Source organism: Bos taurus, chromosome 8 (genome assembly GCF_002263795.3).
Source record: "Bos taurus isolate L1 Dominette 01449 registration number 42190680 breed Hereford chromosome 8, ARS-UCD2.0, whole genome shotgun sequence".
Taxonomy (NCBI): Eukaryota; Metazoa; Chordata; class Mammalia; order Artiodactyla; family Bovidae; genus Bos; species Bos taurus.
The window spans coordinates 39,004,525-39,021,580 of record NC_037335.1 but is presented as its reverse complement, the minus strand read 5'-3'; the positions used below and the strand labels follow the sequence as shown (position 1 = coordinate 39,021,580).

The 17,056-nt window shown below is 37.7% G+C and overlaps 1 protein-coding gene across 9 annotated transcripts in view; it reads left to right on the top strand.

Moving 5' to 3' along the window:
- Positions 1-17,056, top strand: part of RIC1 (RIC1 homolog, RAB6A GEF complex partner 1) — a 144,161-nt gene that overhangs the window by 69,841 nt on the left and 57,264 nt on the right. For 4 of the 9 annotated variants that reach the window (XM_005209979.5, XM_015472474.3, XM_002689601.6 and 1 more), the window contains 3 exons: positions 8,237-8,344; positions 16,341-16,483; positions 16,782-16,918. In XM_005209979.5, the coding sequence (XP_005210036.1) occupies positions 8,237-8,344; positions 16,341-16,483; positions 16,782-16,918 (388 nt within the window). Of the gene's footprint in view, positions 1-4,697; positions 6,473-8,236; positions 8,345-16,340; positions 16,484-16,781; positions 16,919-17,056 lie in introns of those variants that run through there. The other 5 variants (XM_059889548.1, XM_005209978.5, XM_059889549.1 and 2 more) reach the window with 5 other exon arrangements.

The window sequence follows — 17,056 nt, the reverse complement described above, 5'->3', positions numbered from 1 at the left end:
TTCATTATATCCTTCCTTCTGCTAGTTTTGTTGTTGTTCAGTCGGTAAGTCACATCCAACTCTTTTAAGTTTGCTCCTTCTGTTGTTCCTTTTAGGAGATGTGAAGTTAGGTTATAGATTTGAGATTTTTCTTCTAAGTGTAAACATCTTGGCTGTATATTTTCCTCTGATGACTGCATTTACTGCCCTCTATGACGTTGTTTTCATTAGTCTCAAAGGATTTTTAATTTTCCTTTTGGTCTTTAACCTGTTGGCGGTCTCTGAGACTTAATTTCTACATTTTTGGATATTTCATAATTTCCCTTCTGTTATTGCTATGTAGTTTCATTCCATGGTGATCAGATATTGATTTCAGTCTTTTTAAATGTATTGAGGCATTTTGGTGACCTAATGTGTTCTATTCATGTATGTTTGTGAAAGAATGTATATTCTGCTGTTACCTGGTAGTCTGGTATGTGTCTTAGCTCTGAGTGGTTTATAATGTTCAGATTTTCTATTTCCTTACTAATCTTCTGTCTAATTGTACTGTGCATTATTGAAAGTGGGGTATTGAAATGTCCATTTGTTACTTTTGAATTATTTCTCCCTTCCGTTGCTTCAGTATTTGCTTCATAAGTTTTCAGACTCTTGTTATTAAAAGTTTTATCTGTTTATAATAGTTATATCTTCTTGCTGGATTGACTCTTTCATCAATATGCAATGTCCTTTATCTCTTGTAACAATTTTTTGTTTGAAGTATTTTGTCAGATATTACTACAACCACCTAGCTTTGTCTTATTTGCTATTTGCATGAAATATTTTTTCATCCTTTCATATTCAACTTATTTCTTTTGCTCTAAAATGAGTTTCTTATAGAAAACTTAGAGGTGGGATCATATATTTTTTTATTTTTTATTTTATTTTTATTTTTTATTTATTTATTTTTATATTCAGTCAATGTGTCTTTTAATTGGAGAGTTTAATCTGTTTACAGATAAGGTAATTGATGATAAAGGAATTCTGCTATTTTGCTATTTGTTTTCCATGTGTCATATCTTTTTTGATATGAATCTCCATCCATAGTTCTTCAGGCACTCCATCTATCAGATCTAATGCCTTGAATCTATTTGCCACTTCTACTGTATAATCAATCATAAGGGATTTGGTTTAGGTTATACCTGAATGGCCTAGTGGTTTTCCCTACTTTCTTCAAGTTAAGTCTGAATTTGTCAATAAGGTGTTCATGAATGAGCATGCAGGCTTAGTTCCTCTGCAGCATGTGGGATCTTAGTTCCCCAGCCAGCAGTTGAGCTCACATCCCCTGCACTGCACAATGGATTCTTTACCGCTGGACCACTAGGGAAGTCCTGAGGATCCCTTGCATATGACAAGTCACTTCCCTTGTTGCTTTCAAGATTCTGTCTTTCAGTAGTTTACAGATTATGTATCTTGGTGTGAATCTTTTTAAATTTATCCTTCTTGGGAGTTTGCTATGTTCCTTGGATAGTAGATTTCATGTCTTCATCATATCTGGAACATTTTTATCCATTATTTCCTCAGTTATTCTTCCTGTGTCCTTTCTCTTGCCTTTCCTTTGGTACTCCCATTATATGTGTGATGGTATGCATGGTGGCGCCCCATGGTCTCTTAAGCTACATTCATTTTTCTTCATTCTTTCTTTCTGCTCTTCAGACTGCATACTGAATAAAATCACCTATGAATGATAATCACAAGCTACTGTTGGGTTTTACTGGACCACAGTCTAATAACTCTTACAGTTATTTGACATAGTATATAGATGACCCTTGAACAACATGGGTTTGAACTGTACAGGTTCACTTATGAGTGGATTGTTTTCAATAAAGATATAGTACAACATGACACATGGTTAGTGGAATCTGTGAATGCAGAACCACAGATAAAGAGGACTAACTGTGGGACTTAAGTATCAGTAGATTTTGATATGCATGGTGGGTCCTGAAATCAGTCCTCTCCAGACACCAAGGGACAGCTGTATTATATGTCATAAGCTAAGCTTATGACAGCTAAGTCCCTGAGATAGAGGATTAAAGCAGAGCATCATGTGCTAAGTGTTGGCTCTTAAATACTCTGCCCAGAAGTAACACAAATCACTTCCCCTTGTGTTTTGTAGGCCAAAACAAGTCACATGGCCGTACCTCATTTTAAGTGGTCAGTCAGTCAGTTCAGTCGCTCAGTTGTGTCTGACTCTTTGCGACCCCATGAATCACAGCACATCAGGCCTCCCTGTCCATCACCATCTCCCGGAGTTCACCCAGACTCACGTTCATCGAGTCAGTGAGGCCATCCGGCCATCTCATCCTCTGTCGTCCCCTTCTCCTCCTGCCCCCAATCCCTCCCAGCATCAGAGTCTTTTCCAATGAGTCAACTCTTTGCATGAGGTGGCCAAAGTACTGGAGTTTCAGCTTTAGCATCATTCCCTCCAAAGAAATCCCAGGGCTGATCTCCTTCAGAATGGACTGGTTGGATCTCCTTGCAGTCTAAGGGACTCTCAAGAGTCTTCTCCAACACCACAGTTCAAAAGCATTAATTCTTCGGCGCTCAGCCTTCTTCATAGTCCAACTCTCACATCCATACATGACCACAGGAAAAACCATAGCCTTGACTAGACGGAACTTTGTTGGCAAAGTAATGTCTCTGCTTTTGAATATGCTATCTAGATTGGTCATAACTTTCCTTCTTCCTTCCTTACTTACTCCTTCCAAGGAGTAAGCATCTTTTAATTTCATGGCTGCAGTCACCATCTGTAGTGATTTTGGAGCCCAGAAAAATAAAGTCTGACACTGTTTCCACTGTTTCCCCATCTATTTGCCATGAAGTGATGGGCCCGGATGCCATGATCTTCGTTTTCTGAATGTTGAGCTTTAAGCCAACTTTTTCACTCTCCTCTTTCACTTTCATCAAGAGGCTTTTGAGTTCCTCTTCACTTTTTGCCATAAGGGTGGTGTCATCTGCATATCTGAGGTTATTGATATTTCTCCTGGCAGTCTTGATTCCAGCTCATATTTCTTCCAGTCCAGCGTTTCTCATGATGTACTCTGCATATAAATTAAATAAGCAGGGTGACAATATGCAGCCTTGACGTACTCCTTTTCCTATTTGGAACCAGTCTGTTGTTCCATGTCTAGTTCTAACTGTTGCTTCCTGACCTGCATACAAATTTCTCAAGAGGTAGATCAGGTGGTCTGGTATTCCCATCTCTTTCAGAATTTCCCACAATTTATTGTGATCCACACAGTCAAAGGCTTTGGCATAGTCAATAAAGCAGAAATAGATGTTTTTCTGGAACTCTCTTGCTTTTTCCATGATCCAGCGGATGTTGGCAGTTTGATCTTTGGTTCCTCTGCCTTTTCTAAAAGCAGCTTGAACATCAGTAAGTTCACAGTTCACATATTGCTGAAGCCTGGCTTGGAGAATTTTGAGCATTACTTTACTAGCGTGTGAGATGAGTACAATTGTGTTGTAGTTTGAGCATTCTTTGGCATTGCCTTTCCTTGGGATTGGAATGAAAACTGACCTTTTCCAGTCCTGTGGCCACTGCTGAGTTTTCCAAGTTTGCTGGCATCTTGAGTGCAGCACTTTAACAGCATCATCTTAAGTGGTCAGGAAAGCACAATTTTATGTGCCCAAGAATGAGAAATACATTATTTTTCAGTAGCTTAAATGACAACCAGGTATGCATACAGTGTGGTTGTGTCTGTCTCTAAGAAGCCTCTGTTACTGAGTGAGAGTTATAATTCTCAGTATGCTTTTATTATCTCCTTTCAGAAAAGGTTATGATAAAGTTGTCTGCCAGCAGATGACTTTGCGTACTCTTGCTAATAGTCTCCTAAGTGATCTACAGACTGTTCCTCCCCACTCTATCCCTAATCCCTTCTTTGGCATTCATTGTAATATTTCTTTGTGTACACAAAGGTTATTATTAACCTCTTTAATTCTACTAGTTTTCAGTTTCTTACCACCTGGAATTGAAACCACTGGCTCACATGTCAACTCTTGCGCTTACTAGTTGTGTGACTGTAAACAGAATTCTTAATAATAAACTGAAGCTTCAGTTTCTTTTCTGGAAAAATAGAGATGATAATGCCTGATTCAAAGGATGGTAGTCAGTCGATTGAGATAATGTCTGCAGAATTTATTGTGTACTCATATTTAGTGAATGCTCAATTTACTGCTTTTTTTTTCCTTCTGGCATTCAGTGCTCTTCATAGTTAGACTTTAATTTACCCTTCCCACCTCATCTTCCATGGATGATTGAAAGTTGCTCAGTTATGTCTGATCATTTATGCCCTCCAGACTCCTCTGTCCATGGAATTCTCCAGGCAAGAATACTGGAGTGGGTAGCCATTCCCTTCTCCAGGGGATCATCCCAACCCAGGGATCGAACCCAGGTCTCCCACATTGCAGGCAGATTCTTTACCATCTGAGCCACCAGAGAAACCTGCCCTTTCAAAAATCTGATGCAGTACTCAAATTATTGTTGAATTATAAGTAAGAGTATTTTTGATCAGAAAGTTAATTTTTTTTGTTATTGTGATTTTAACAGTTGACTGCATTTTAGTACGTTTAGAGGAAGCAATGGAAACTATACTGTGAAATATATTTCTTAGTTTTGCAGTGAAAGTCACTGAGAAGTCAGAATTTACTTGAATTTGCTATAAAATGGTTAATACTTTAGCTTTACTGAATGATAGTATTTATATAAAGGAAAATAGTTTGCAGTTTAAAGATGGGTGATGAGGTTTCCACTTTTTTTGGTTGCGCTGGATCTTTGTTGCTATGTGCTGGCTTTCTCTAGTCGTGGCAAGCAGTGGCTCCTCTCTGCTGTGGTGCACAGGCTCTAGGCGCCCAGGCTTCAGTAGTTGTAGCACATGAACTCAGTAGTTGTGGTGCTCCTGCTCAGTTGCTCCTCAGTATGTAGAATCGTCCCAGACCAGGGATCAAACCTGTGTACCCTGCATTAGCAGGCGGATTCCCATCCATTGGACCACCAGGGAAGACCTCTGCTTTTTTCTTGAAAATCAGCAATTAGAACGAAAAGTTGAAATTCTGTTTTCACCTTTAATGACAGCTGGAAATATCTAACCAATAACCAAAAATTTGGATAAGAATAAATGACTCAAGAAGAATATCAAACCTGAGAGCCTGTGGTTGCATATTTGATATTGATGAACAACAACTTGTTTGATCAGAACTCTAGAATGGCTCAGGTACTAATATCACAGAATATAGAGGGCCATAAATGGGGATTGTTTGAAAAATCTGAACAGGGAATGGAATTTCTATGTTCTTACCTCACAGGAGGCAGGAAATACACTGTCTGTTTAAACCAGAGGGATTCCAGGCATAGAATAGGGCAAGGATGAGATGCTAAACTAAAGATGGTGATTAAGTGAAAGTTGTGCTGAATGATAGCATGTCAAGCTTTCTTCCCTTGCTCTGCTCCAGACATCTGGCTTCTGTACTTAAATATCCCAGATAGGATTGAGGGATTCTTCCTGGAGAAATTAAATCACTCCAGATGAATGACCCAACAGGCTATCATATTGGAAGACTTCTGGCCAGTATACTGAGGGCCACCAGTTGACAACCCAACTTAACACAGAGCTTATAATTTGTTTTTTCTTACTAACCTGTTAAACATGAAGAAATATTGTTAGCTAAGGATTGTTAGCCATCTTAAGAGAGTTTCCAATGTAAAATAGACACACACACAGAAAAAAGGAAACTCACAGGAAATAGATGAGACTTCCCTGGTGGTCCAGAGGTTGAGAATCTACTTTCCAGTGCAGGGAATGCGGATTCGATCCCTGGCTCAAGAAGATCCCACGAGCCATGAGGCAGCTAAGTCCGTGTGCTGCGACTAGAGAGCCGGCTCACTGCAGCTGCTGAGCCTGCACCCTCTAGAACCCTTGTGCCACAGCTAGAGAAAGCCTGCACATTGCAGTGAAGACCTAGTGCAGCCAAATAAATAAATAAACCTTTTTTAAAAATGCAAATGATGGAAAGGAAATAGTGCAGGGAAAAAAAACACTTTGGGGAGATAATAATAAACAACCTTAAACAGATAGTGCCTAATTTTAAAAAAATGATTCTATAAGAAAAAAGGGGAAATCGGTGAGAAAGTTCCTGGAATTGAGAAGTATGATAGCAGAAATTTAAAATTCAGTAAAAGCATTGGAAGAAACATTTGTGGGACCCTCCTAGGATGTAGAACAGTAGCAGAAGAAATGCCTTTTCAGACAACTTTATCATAGTCTTTTTTGGAGGGACAAGCATTCATTCAAGTGTCATAATAAAATAGAGACATTTCAGACTTGAGAGTTCTAAGTTTACTTCTCATGCACCTTTCCAGGAAGCCCCAAGAATATGTGAACCAAGGAAGATACGGGATCTATAAAATAAAGGATTCAACATAGGAAGGAAGCAAAGAAATCATAAGGATGATGACGAAGTAAATATCATATTCAATAGCTATGCACTAGACTTAGGCAGTAGGCCATTGGGCATAAAGAAGGGTGACTCCAGAAGCAGGGGCAGGGGGAATGGAAATGATAAGTTCTATAACAGGTTTGCCCAAATAGAAGATTTTATTGAGAGTTGTTTTGTCAGAGCTGTTAAGGAATATGAGACAATTAGGTATAAGTTTAAAGGAAATCAAGCAAATGGAGGCATGTGGTAAAGTTAACTTCAAGAAAATTATCAAGTTATATAAGGAAAGAAATGTAATTACTGAACACTACTTGACCCAGAAGTGAAACATATTTATATAATCATCATAATGAAAACATTTGGTGTAATTATATTGGGAGGATGGGGAGAAAATGGTAACTGAGAATAGAAAGTCAATAATGTCTAAAATTAATGATGCTAAAGCAGTGTAAACACATGGTTTAAAAATATGCAAGTAGATAAAAAAAGATAACAGCTCAAAGAATTCAAGCTGGCTGCTTTGTCACTGAAAAAAGACTACTTCTGTAGTTTTCTTGGTTGTAAGCCTTCTAGCATTGTTTGACTTTTTATCAGTATATGTATGTATTACTTTGAAAAATAACTTTAAAACTAGATGTACATGGAGAATGTCTCAGGAAATTCATCACAGTGTTTTGTGTGATTGGTCAGATGTGACTCCTATAAATTATTGATAATAACTCATAGTGGCCTTCTAAGGGCTATCATATCACTCAGACATACTAATTGAATATGAACATGTTTGGTTAAACATTAGCCCGTTTAGCCATTCAGACATGTAGAAAGAATCAGATATTCCAGCACATGGCAGTAGCTGGATGATGATAAAGCCCCATCAGGCTTCAGTATGGGAAATAACCTAAAACTAAAAAAGTATCTGAATAATTTTCTTACTCAAAGCTAGGACTCTTAAAAGCTGTTTAACTTGTTAGACTCTTTGCACATAATTTTAGTAATATTGACAAATTGGTTTATAGGATTATAGCTAACAAGATGGAAAGATGATGGAGGCAGACTAATTGTTGCCTTAAGTTAATCATAACTGATAGTAAGAGAATAGACAGATAGCTATTAAATCCTAGCACAGGCATTGAGAAAGAATGGTCCAAATGCCATATGGTTATAAAGATCCTAAAACATCTTTATAGTCCTTTTGAGGGTGTGTGTGTGACAGCTCAATTATGTTGGCATTGACCTAGCTGCTCTAGTGCAGCCATTTAGTGCCAAGGAGTTTTCAAATTTAGCCATTCTGCCATTTATTACCACTTACTTAAAACATCTCCTAATTGTATCCCTGAATCTGACCTTCTGTCTGATATACACCTAAAGGATAGAAAGCAAGAGTGAGGTGTGGACTAAGGTAAGACGAGGTGACGATTTGGATCACTTCGGATATGCACTATACGATAGAATGGTATATAAGTTCCATAGTTGTCCAACTCAGAAAAAGGCAACCAGTCATTGTAAATAAGCTCTCTCTTGGTTCCTTTGAGAATTCACTTTTATCTTGACTGTCGTGTGTGTGTGTGTGTTTTAGATTCTTTGCTTTTCTCCCTCTACTACCAACCCTCCCCCGCCCCCAACACAGGTTACATTGGTCAAACACATTAATTTCTAATTGATATTGTCTGCTAAAATGGAATTTAAATATGTTTTTTACTTGAGAACCTAAAGGATGAACACTTAATTTGTACATATGATTGAATTAAATATCTTTCTCTTTAATCCTGTGTATTCTTTTTTTTAGAGGAAGCCCACAAATGAAAGGGACACCCCATTTTAAGGAGGAACAGTGTGCTCCAGCATTAAATTTAGAGATGAAGAAAATACTGGATTTGCAAGCACCCATCATGAGGTACAGTACTTTGGTTAAACTTAGCATTTCGTGATGACAGTATACAGGGTGGGGTTTGTTAATCACATGAGCAATAAGAAAGTTGATTTTACTTCTTGTCATCGAGGATCATTTCTTTTTAGTCCTAGAAATTCTTGATTAGTCTTATAAAAAACGTAAAACCTTACAAAATAGTACATTATTATATTTAAATTATAGTAATAAAGCCCACAGTTTGGATACATCAATTATAATTCTATTTAGAAATTTTTATTTTTTTATAAGATCTAGAATTGTTCAAATGATATAGTTCAGTTCAGTTGCTGAGTCGTGTCTGATTCTTTGTGATCCCATGGACTGCAGCATGCCAGGCTTCCCTGTCCCATCAACTCCTGGAGCTTGCTCAAACTCACATCCATGGAGTCAATGATGCCATCCAACCATCTCATCCTCTGTCGTCCCCTTCTCCTCCTGCCTTCAATCTTTGCCAGCATCAGGGTCTTTTCCAAGGACCATGGTTAGAAAAGGGTTGAACCAGGGTCTTTTCTGGTTCTTCACATCAGATAGCCAAGGTATTGGAGCTTCAGCTTCAGCATCAGTCCTTCCAATGAGTATTCAGGACTGATTTCATTTAGGATTGACTGGTTTGATCTCCTTGCAGTCCAAGGGGTTCTCAAGAGTCTTCTCCAACACCACAGTTCAAAAGCATCAATTCTTCAGCACTCAGCTTTCCTTATAGTACAACTCTCACATCATACATGACTACTGGAAAAACTATAGCCTTGATTAGATGGACCTTTGTTGGCAAAGTAGTGTCTCTGCTTGTTAATATGCTGACTAAGTTTGTCATAGCTTTTATTCAGGGAGCAAGTGTCTTTTAATTTCATGGCTATAGTTACCATCTGCAGTGAATTTGGAGCCCCCCCAACATTAAGTCTGTCACTGTTTCCATTGTTTCCCCATCTATTTGCCATGAAGTGATGCCATGATCTTAGTTTTCTGAATGTTGAGTTTTAAGCCAACTTTTTCACTCTTTCAGTTTCATCAACAGGCTCTTTAGCTCTTCTTCGCTTTCTGCCATAAGGTTGGTGTCATCTGTGTATCTGAGGTTATTGATACTTCTCCAGCAATCTTGATTCCAGCTTGTGCTTCACCCAGCCTGGCATTTCACATGATGTACTCTGCATATAAGTTAAATAAGCAGAGTGACAATATACAGCCTTGATGTACTCGTTTCCCAATTTGGAACCAGTCTGTTGTTCCATGTCCAGTTCTAACTGTTGCTTCTTGACCTGCATACAGATTTCTCAGGGTGCAGGTAAGGTGGTCTGGTATTCCCATCTCTTTAAGAATTTTCCACAGTTTGCTGTGATCAACACAGGCAAAGGCTTTAGCGTAGTCAATAAAGCAGATGTTTTTCTGGAACTCTCTGGCTTTCTCAGTGATCCAACGGATGTTGACAATTTGATCTCTGGTTCCTCTGCCTTTTCTGAATCCAGCTTGAACATCTGGAAGTTCACCGTTCACGTACTGTTGAAGCCTGGCTTGGAGAATTTTGAGTGTTACTTTGCTAACGTGTGAGATCAGTGCACTTGTGCAGTAGTTTGAGCATTCTTTGGCATTGCCTTTCTTTGGGATTGGAATGAAAACTGACCTTTTCCAGTCCTGTGGCCACTGCTGAGTTTTCCAAATTTGCTGGCATATTGAGTACAGGACTTTCACAGCATCATCTTTTAGCACTTGAAATAGCTCAACTGGAATTCCATCACCTCCACTAGCTTTGTTCGTAGTGATGCTTTCTAAGGCCCACTTGACTTCACATTCCAGGATGTCTGGCTCTAGGTGAGTGACCACACCATCATGATTATCTGGCTCATGAAGATCTTCTTTGTATAGGTCTTGTGTGTATTCTAGCCACCTCTTCTTGATATCTTCTGCTACTGTTAGTTCCATACCATTTCTGTCCTTTATTGAGCCCATCGTTGCATGAAATGTTCCCTTGATATCTCTAATTTTCTTGAAGAGATCTCTAGTCTTTCCCATTCTATTGTTTTCCTCTATTTCTTTGCATTGATTGCTGAGGAAGGCTTTCTTATCTCTCCTTGCTGTTCTTTGGAACTCTGCATTCAAATGGGTGGAATTTGAATTCAAATCTTTTCATTTCTCCTTTGCCTTTCACTTCTGTTCTTTTTTCAGCTATTTGTACGGCATCCTCAGACAACCATTTTGCCTTTTTGCATTTCTTTTTCATGGGGATGGTTTTGATCACTGCCTCCTATATAATGTCACAAACCTTTGTCCATAGCTTTTCAGGCACTCTATCAGATCTAATCCCTTGAATCTGTTTGTCACTCCCACTGATAATCATAAGGGATTTGATTTAGGTCATACCTGAATGGTCTAGTGGTGGTGTTACTTTCTTCAATTTAAGTCTGAATTGGAAATAAGGAATTCATGATCTGAGCCACAGTCAGCTCCTGGTCTTGTTTTTGCTGACTGTATAGAGCTTCTCCATCTTTGACTGCAAAGAATATAATCAGTCTGATTTCAGTTTTGAGCATCTGGTGATGTCCATGTGTAGAGTTGTCTCTTGTGTTGTTGAAGAGAGTGTTTGCTGTGACCAGTGCATTCTCTTGGCAAAACTGTGTTAGGTTTTACCCTGCTTCATTCTGTACTTCAAGGCCAAATTTGCCTGTTATTCCAGGTGTCTCTTGATTTCCTACTTTTGCATTCCAGTCCTCTATAATGAAAAGAACATCTTTTTGGGTGTTAGTTCTAGATGTCTTATAGGTCTTGATAGAACCATTGAACTTCACCTTCTTCAGCATTACTGCTTGGGGCATAGACTTGGATTACTGTAATATTAAATGGTTTGCCTTGGAAACGAATAGAGATCATTTTGTCGTTTTTGAGATTGCACCCAAGAACTGCATTTCTGACTTTTGTTGACTATGAGTGCTACTCTGTTTTCTTCGTTTCAAATGGTATAACATAGTGTTATTACTTAAAAAGATACTTCTGCTTTTGTACAAACGTTGAGGGCACTCTTTGTTGAAAAAACTCCCAAATATGTTGTTGGATTAAAAAAAAAAAGAAAAATATGCTGTATGTAATAATGCTAGCATTACTGTTCCTGTTTTTAACGAGCGCTGGTGGTGGTAGATTAGGTGTTGTTCTGGAAGAATACCTAAGAAACTGGGCATGAGAACTGAGTGGCGCAGGGGGACAGGTTTTGGAAGAAGTATTTATATGAATGCAATATGTGAATATATTAAGCTATTGTATATGAGTGCAGTACCTATGTTTTTTAAATCCTTCCGATTCACAGTTGTAATGAACGGCTTCTTTTATTGTTTCTCTTATTAGAATACAGTACAGATAGTGGAACATACTAAATAGTATTGTGTGCAAGTGGCTGACTGTTGTCTTGCCTTGTTTAATCTATCCTTTTTCACTCCAATTCTCAGAGAAAAAGAATGCCTTTTTGGTGTTTCTATTCACTTTCAAATGTGATGAGGGCTACAAAAGATTGCGTTAAGGTTACTCTCAATCTCGGATTTTATTTCAGCATAGAGATTCTGTTTAAGAATGTAACTTGTGTGAGGAATTTTGAATGTCTAGGAACCGAGCTATGTGGGACTGTACAAGCATGGCTTTCTGCCTCCACCTGGTGGGGGGAAAAATATACAGTTCATGGAAATAGGATAGGAAAAAAACCTTTAAAAAAAAGAATTCCTGCTATCTTGTACAAGTGTAACTTGTGCTCGTTTTTAACCTACTTATTTAGATGATTGGAAATCTCTAAGGTTTCTCTCAAAACGTCAGTAAAATGATTGTATTTCAGATGAGTGTTACTATTAGCACCTGTAACATGGACCTCCTGGAAATTTAGTTGGAGAATTCCTATATAATTTTCAATTGAGTGAGGAGGTATGAAAATTGGGCTTTTAGCCTTCTGTTTTCTCTCTGAAAACTGCTGAAAATAAGTCAAATAAAGACAGGGACAGACCGCTGCTTATAGGCATAAGATGGCAAGAGTACTGCCATCTTTAATTTTTTATTGAAGAAGGAATAGGATTAAATGTTAAACATCTTTTTCTTGTTATTGATTAAGGATAGAGTATGTTTAGAAAATAAAAAGTACTACGCTGCGATACTTACAATGGATAACCAGCAAGGACCTACTGTATAGCACATGGAACTCTGCTCAGTGTTATGTGGCAGCCTGGATGGGAGTGGGGCTGGCAGGAGAATGGGTACATGTGTATGTATGGCTGAGGCTCTTCTCTGTTCATCTAAAACTGTCACAACATTGTTAGCTGGCTATATCCCAGTACAAAAAAATTTTTTTAATTAAAAAAAAAAAGTACTAATATGATTTTTAATTAAAACTCTTACTGTGTTTCTAACTAATAATAAATGCTAATAAATTTTACAGTTTATTCTCTATCTTCCTTTTTCCCAGGCACATAGAAAGCCCCATGTAGTATATATAGTATTTAATATTAATTAGGTAACAAACATATTTATATATTTGAGAATTGGTAATTATTAATTATATATTTCCTATTAAGAATATTTGACTAATTAGATTCCAAAATCCTGTTATTCTCCTTCTAAAATCCTATTATTCTGCTTCTAAGATCCTTAATTGAATAACAACAGCAATAACAGACACCCCTGGGATATCACATAGCTGTTAGTAAAGCCCATAGAAGTTAGTGATTGGAGAGCCTCTCTCTAAAGGCATAACTTAGAGTATATTTATATGTATTCTGTGTTTACTTATACCCAGGGTGATTTTTAAAAATCAGTGTGACATACAAAGACATACATGAAAGAAAAGTGAAAGTAAAAGTCGCTCAGTCGTGTCCAACTCTTTGCGACCCCATGGACTATATAGTCCTTGAAATTCTCCAGGGCCAAATACTAGAGTGGGTAAACAGTCCCTTCTCCAAGGGATCTTCCCAAGGATACTGATTATTTGTATAGGATCTTGACATCCCCCAGATGCCCAGAATCAATCCTTTAGGTCTTTGTGAGAACAGGAATCAGTGGTGAGGGAAAACACTTGGGTGACTTGGAACAAGACCTGTTTACTAAACTATGGAAATATTCAGTACTTTAACATCTGAAGTCAGCCTTTAACTGAAAGTTTGTTTACTTTCAATTAAACAAGAAGGGTCTATCTTTTTATATAGATTGTTTATCATATTTGTCTCAGTTATTGTAAAGTCATTGTTAATTCCAGCATCAGGATTTTTTATGAGTCAGTTTACATTGATGGATTTTTCTCATAACTCTGGATCCTGTTTTCTTGTTTATTCAGATGCCTGGTCATTTTTTGTCACAGCATGGTGAACGATGGTAGAGATTCTGAATTCTGTTAACTTTGTCAAAGGAGTGTTGAGTTTTGTCTCTCAGGCAGTTAAATTACTGGAGGTTAACCTTGATCTTGTTCCTAACCATCATATGCAGTGATTTTTCTAGGGACATATGAGAAAGGAAGAGAAAGAATGCAATTTGAAATAAACCTAGGCTGACTCCTACTGAATGAAGATCACTGGTAAACCAGTGACTGAAAGTGAAAGTTGCTCAGTTGTGTCCAACTGTTTGCGACCCCATGGACTATACAGTCCATGGAATTCTCCAGGCCAGAATACTGGAGTGGGTAGCCTTCTCCAGGGGATCTTCCCAACCAGGGGTCAAACCCAGGTATCTCACACTGCAGATGGATTTTTTACCAGCTGAGCCACCAGGGAAGCCCAAGAATACTGGAGTGGGTAGCCTATCCCGTCTCCAGCTTATCTTCCCGACCTGCATTGCAGGCAGATTCTTTACCACTGAGCTACCAGGGAAGTCCAGTGACTGCTCCACTAAATTACTTCTTTTGACATGCAGTTGTTATTGTTCAGTCACTAAGTCATGTCTGACTCTTTGTGATCCCGTGAGCTGTAGCCCAGCAGGCTTCCTTGTTTGTCACATTTCCCAAAGTTTGCTCAAATTCATGTCCATAGAGTCAGTGACGCTAACCATCTCATTCTTTGCCACCTGCTTCTCCTTTTGCCATCAGTCTTTCCCAGCATCAGGGTCTTTTCCAGTGAGTCAGCTCTTCACTTCATGTGCTTGAAGTATTGGAGCTTCAGCATCAGCCTTTCCAATGAATATTCAGGGTTCATTTCCTTTAAGATTGACTGGTTTGATCTTGCAGTAGCAGGTCTAAAACATAAAGTTTTTATATTCTAGCCACCACATGCTACACATAAAAATATAAATTTGAAATAAAAGAATATATAATATTTTAAAAGATGAACTTTCATGTATACCTGTGGTGGATTCATTTCGATATTTGGCAAAACCAATACAATATTGTAAAGTTTAAAAATAAAATAAAATTTAAAAAAAATAAAAAAATAAAAATAAAATAAAAGATGAATTTTCTTTAAACTGGAAGTTGTAATTGATTACAAATGCTCTGAAGTTCCAGAGATGGAGCTCAATAAGGGGATAATCTTTTAAAATATTTTTATAGTTGGGAAGAAAATACGGTAAATTGTTAATTATCTGAAATACATAGTAGAATAAGTCATTGGACTCCAAAGAAATGAAGGTTAAAGAAAACACTGAAAAACATTCTTTTCACCATTATGAATTAAAATATTTCTGAAGTAAACTTTTAACCTCTTAAGTGTGAAAGCTAATTTAATAGTATATAATAGAGTGTATGTTAGACATACATTTTTCATTCTTTCTTATACTCAATTTTTTTTATAGCATTTGATACTCTTGAGACCTTCCCTGGTAGCTCAGATGGTAAAGAGTCCGCTTGCAATGCAGGAGGCCTGGGTCCGATCCCTGGGTCAGGAATATTCCCTGGAGAAGGAAATGGCAACCCACTCCAGTATTCTTGCCTGGGAAATCCTATGGACAGAGGACCCTGGCAGGCTATATAGTTCATGGGGTCGCAAAGAGTCAAACACAATTGAGCGACTGACATTTTGACTTTCACGATTCCCTTGGCTTTCTTGATGCCAAGTTTCCATTGGTTCTCTTTCTTTCTTTCTGCCAGTATCTTTGTAGCTTCATTTTTGGATTATTCCTCACTCTTGACCTTCCTCCCATAAACATTTGGTACCAGATGTAAATAACACTGCCCTCCAGGCTTAGCATTATAGGAGTAAGCAAATTAGGTGTTTATTGCCATGGAAACTGTAATTGTTAAAGCTCTTTGCAAGTATTAATAAATGCTGAGCTCATACTACATAATTTATTCTCAGTACTTAGTTACCTGAGAGGTCTTCTGGAGGGAGAAACTATATTTCTTCACCTTTGAATCTTCGACAAGCATAGCGCCTGTCACAGAGCCCAGACCGTTTAACAGGAGATTCTGTGATACCTTAGAAATACTGTGGTCTGGAACTGTGTTTTCCATGACAGTAGCCACTAGTCAAATGAAGTGACTTAAATGTTAATTGTAGATAAAATAAAACTTAAAATTTAGTGTTTTTGTTACACTCATTCGGTATTTCAAATGTGCGGTCACCACACATGGCTAATGGCTACTGTGTTCAGTAGTACGGATTACGGAATATCTCCATCACTGGTGAAAGTTCTCTTGGACAGGGGTAGAGAATGGGAACCACTACGATCCCTAGCTCTAGACTGTCATTCTATCATTAGTTCATTTTTATGGTTTCTCTGCCTCTTTCCTTTCTTCTCAGCTTCACTTATCCTTCCATCTTCTAATCTGTCATTTCAGTGTGTCTGGTTTTTAAACTCAGTCTGTCAGGTTTGTAATAATAGCAACTATGGTCTTTTTTTCCCCCCCCAGAATTTCTGATCTAGATTGAATTATACATGGATAAACTACTGTATAGTGAAATTGTTGATAAATGGCAGTTTTATAAGTGGTTTCATGGTCTTTGCTTGAATATTCTCCAGAGCAGTTATATTCATTGCTTTCCCAGTATGCTTTTCTTAAAAGATAACTGATAAATTGCTTATTGCTTCCCTACAGTTTGCAGTCTGTGCTGGAAGATCTCCTGGTTGCTACTTCTGATGGACTTCTTCATCTTATTCACTGGGAAGGAATGACAAATGGGAGGAAAGCTATTAATCTTTGTACAGTACCCTTTTCAGTAGACCTGCAGTCATCTAGAGGTAGTAATACTTTTTACATGAGATAGAACCAGGTGTTTAATATTTTATATAATATAGACAGATATTTTCTATGGATGAACATTGATTTTTCTACTTTGAAATTAATTATGCAAGGGAAGAAAAGGAGAGTGAGTTGAGTGAGTGTGCGTGTGTGTGTAGGAAGGAGTAGTTTGTTCAGTGCTGTTAGGTCTTCAAATTTCGACCTTTTAACTGTTCTTACATGGTTTGCAAGCAAAAGTGTAAGAGAATTAATTTACTATATTTATATTCATATTTCAAATACTTATTTTTTCATCAGCAGGTTCATTCCTGGGTTTTGCAGATGTGCACATTAGAGACATGGAATACTGTGCCACACTTGATGGATTTGCTGTTGTGTTTAATGATGGTAAAGTTGGATTTATTACACCAGTGTCAAGTAGATTTACTGCAGAGGTAGGATTTACTTTCAGTGTTTTTCAGTTTTGCATTTATTAATTTTAATCTTCATTAAATCCCCCTCCAGTTTTCCTTATTTAAGATTTTAGGAGTGGTTAATTTTTTTTTTATCAAAGCTATACATACAACTAACAT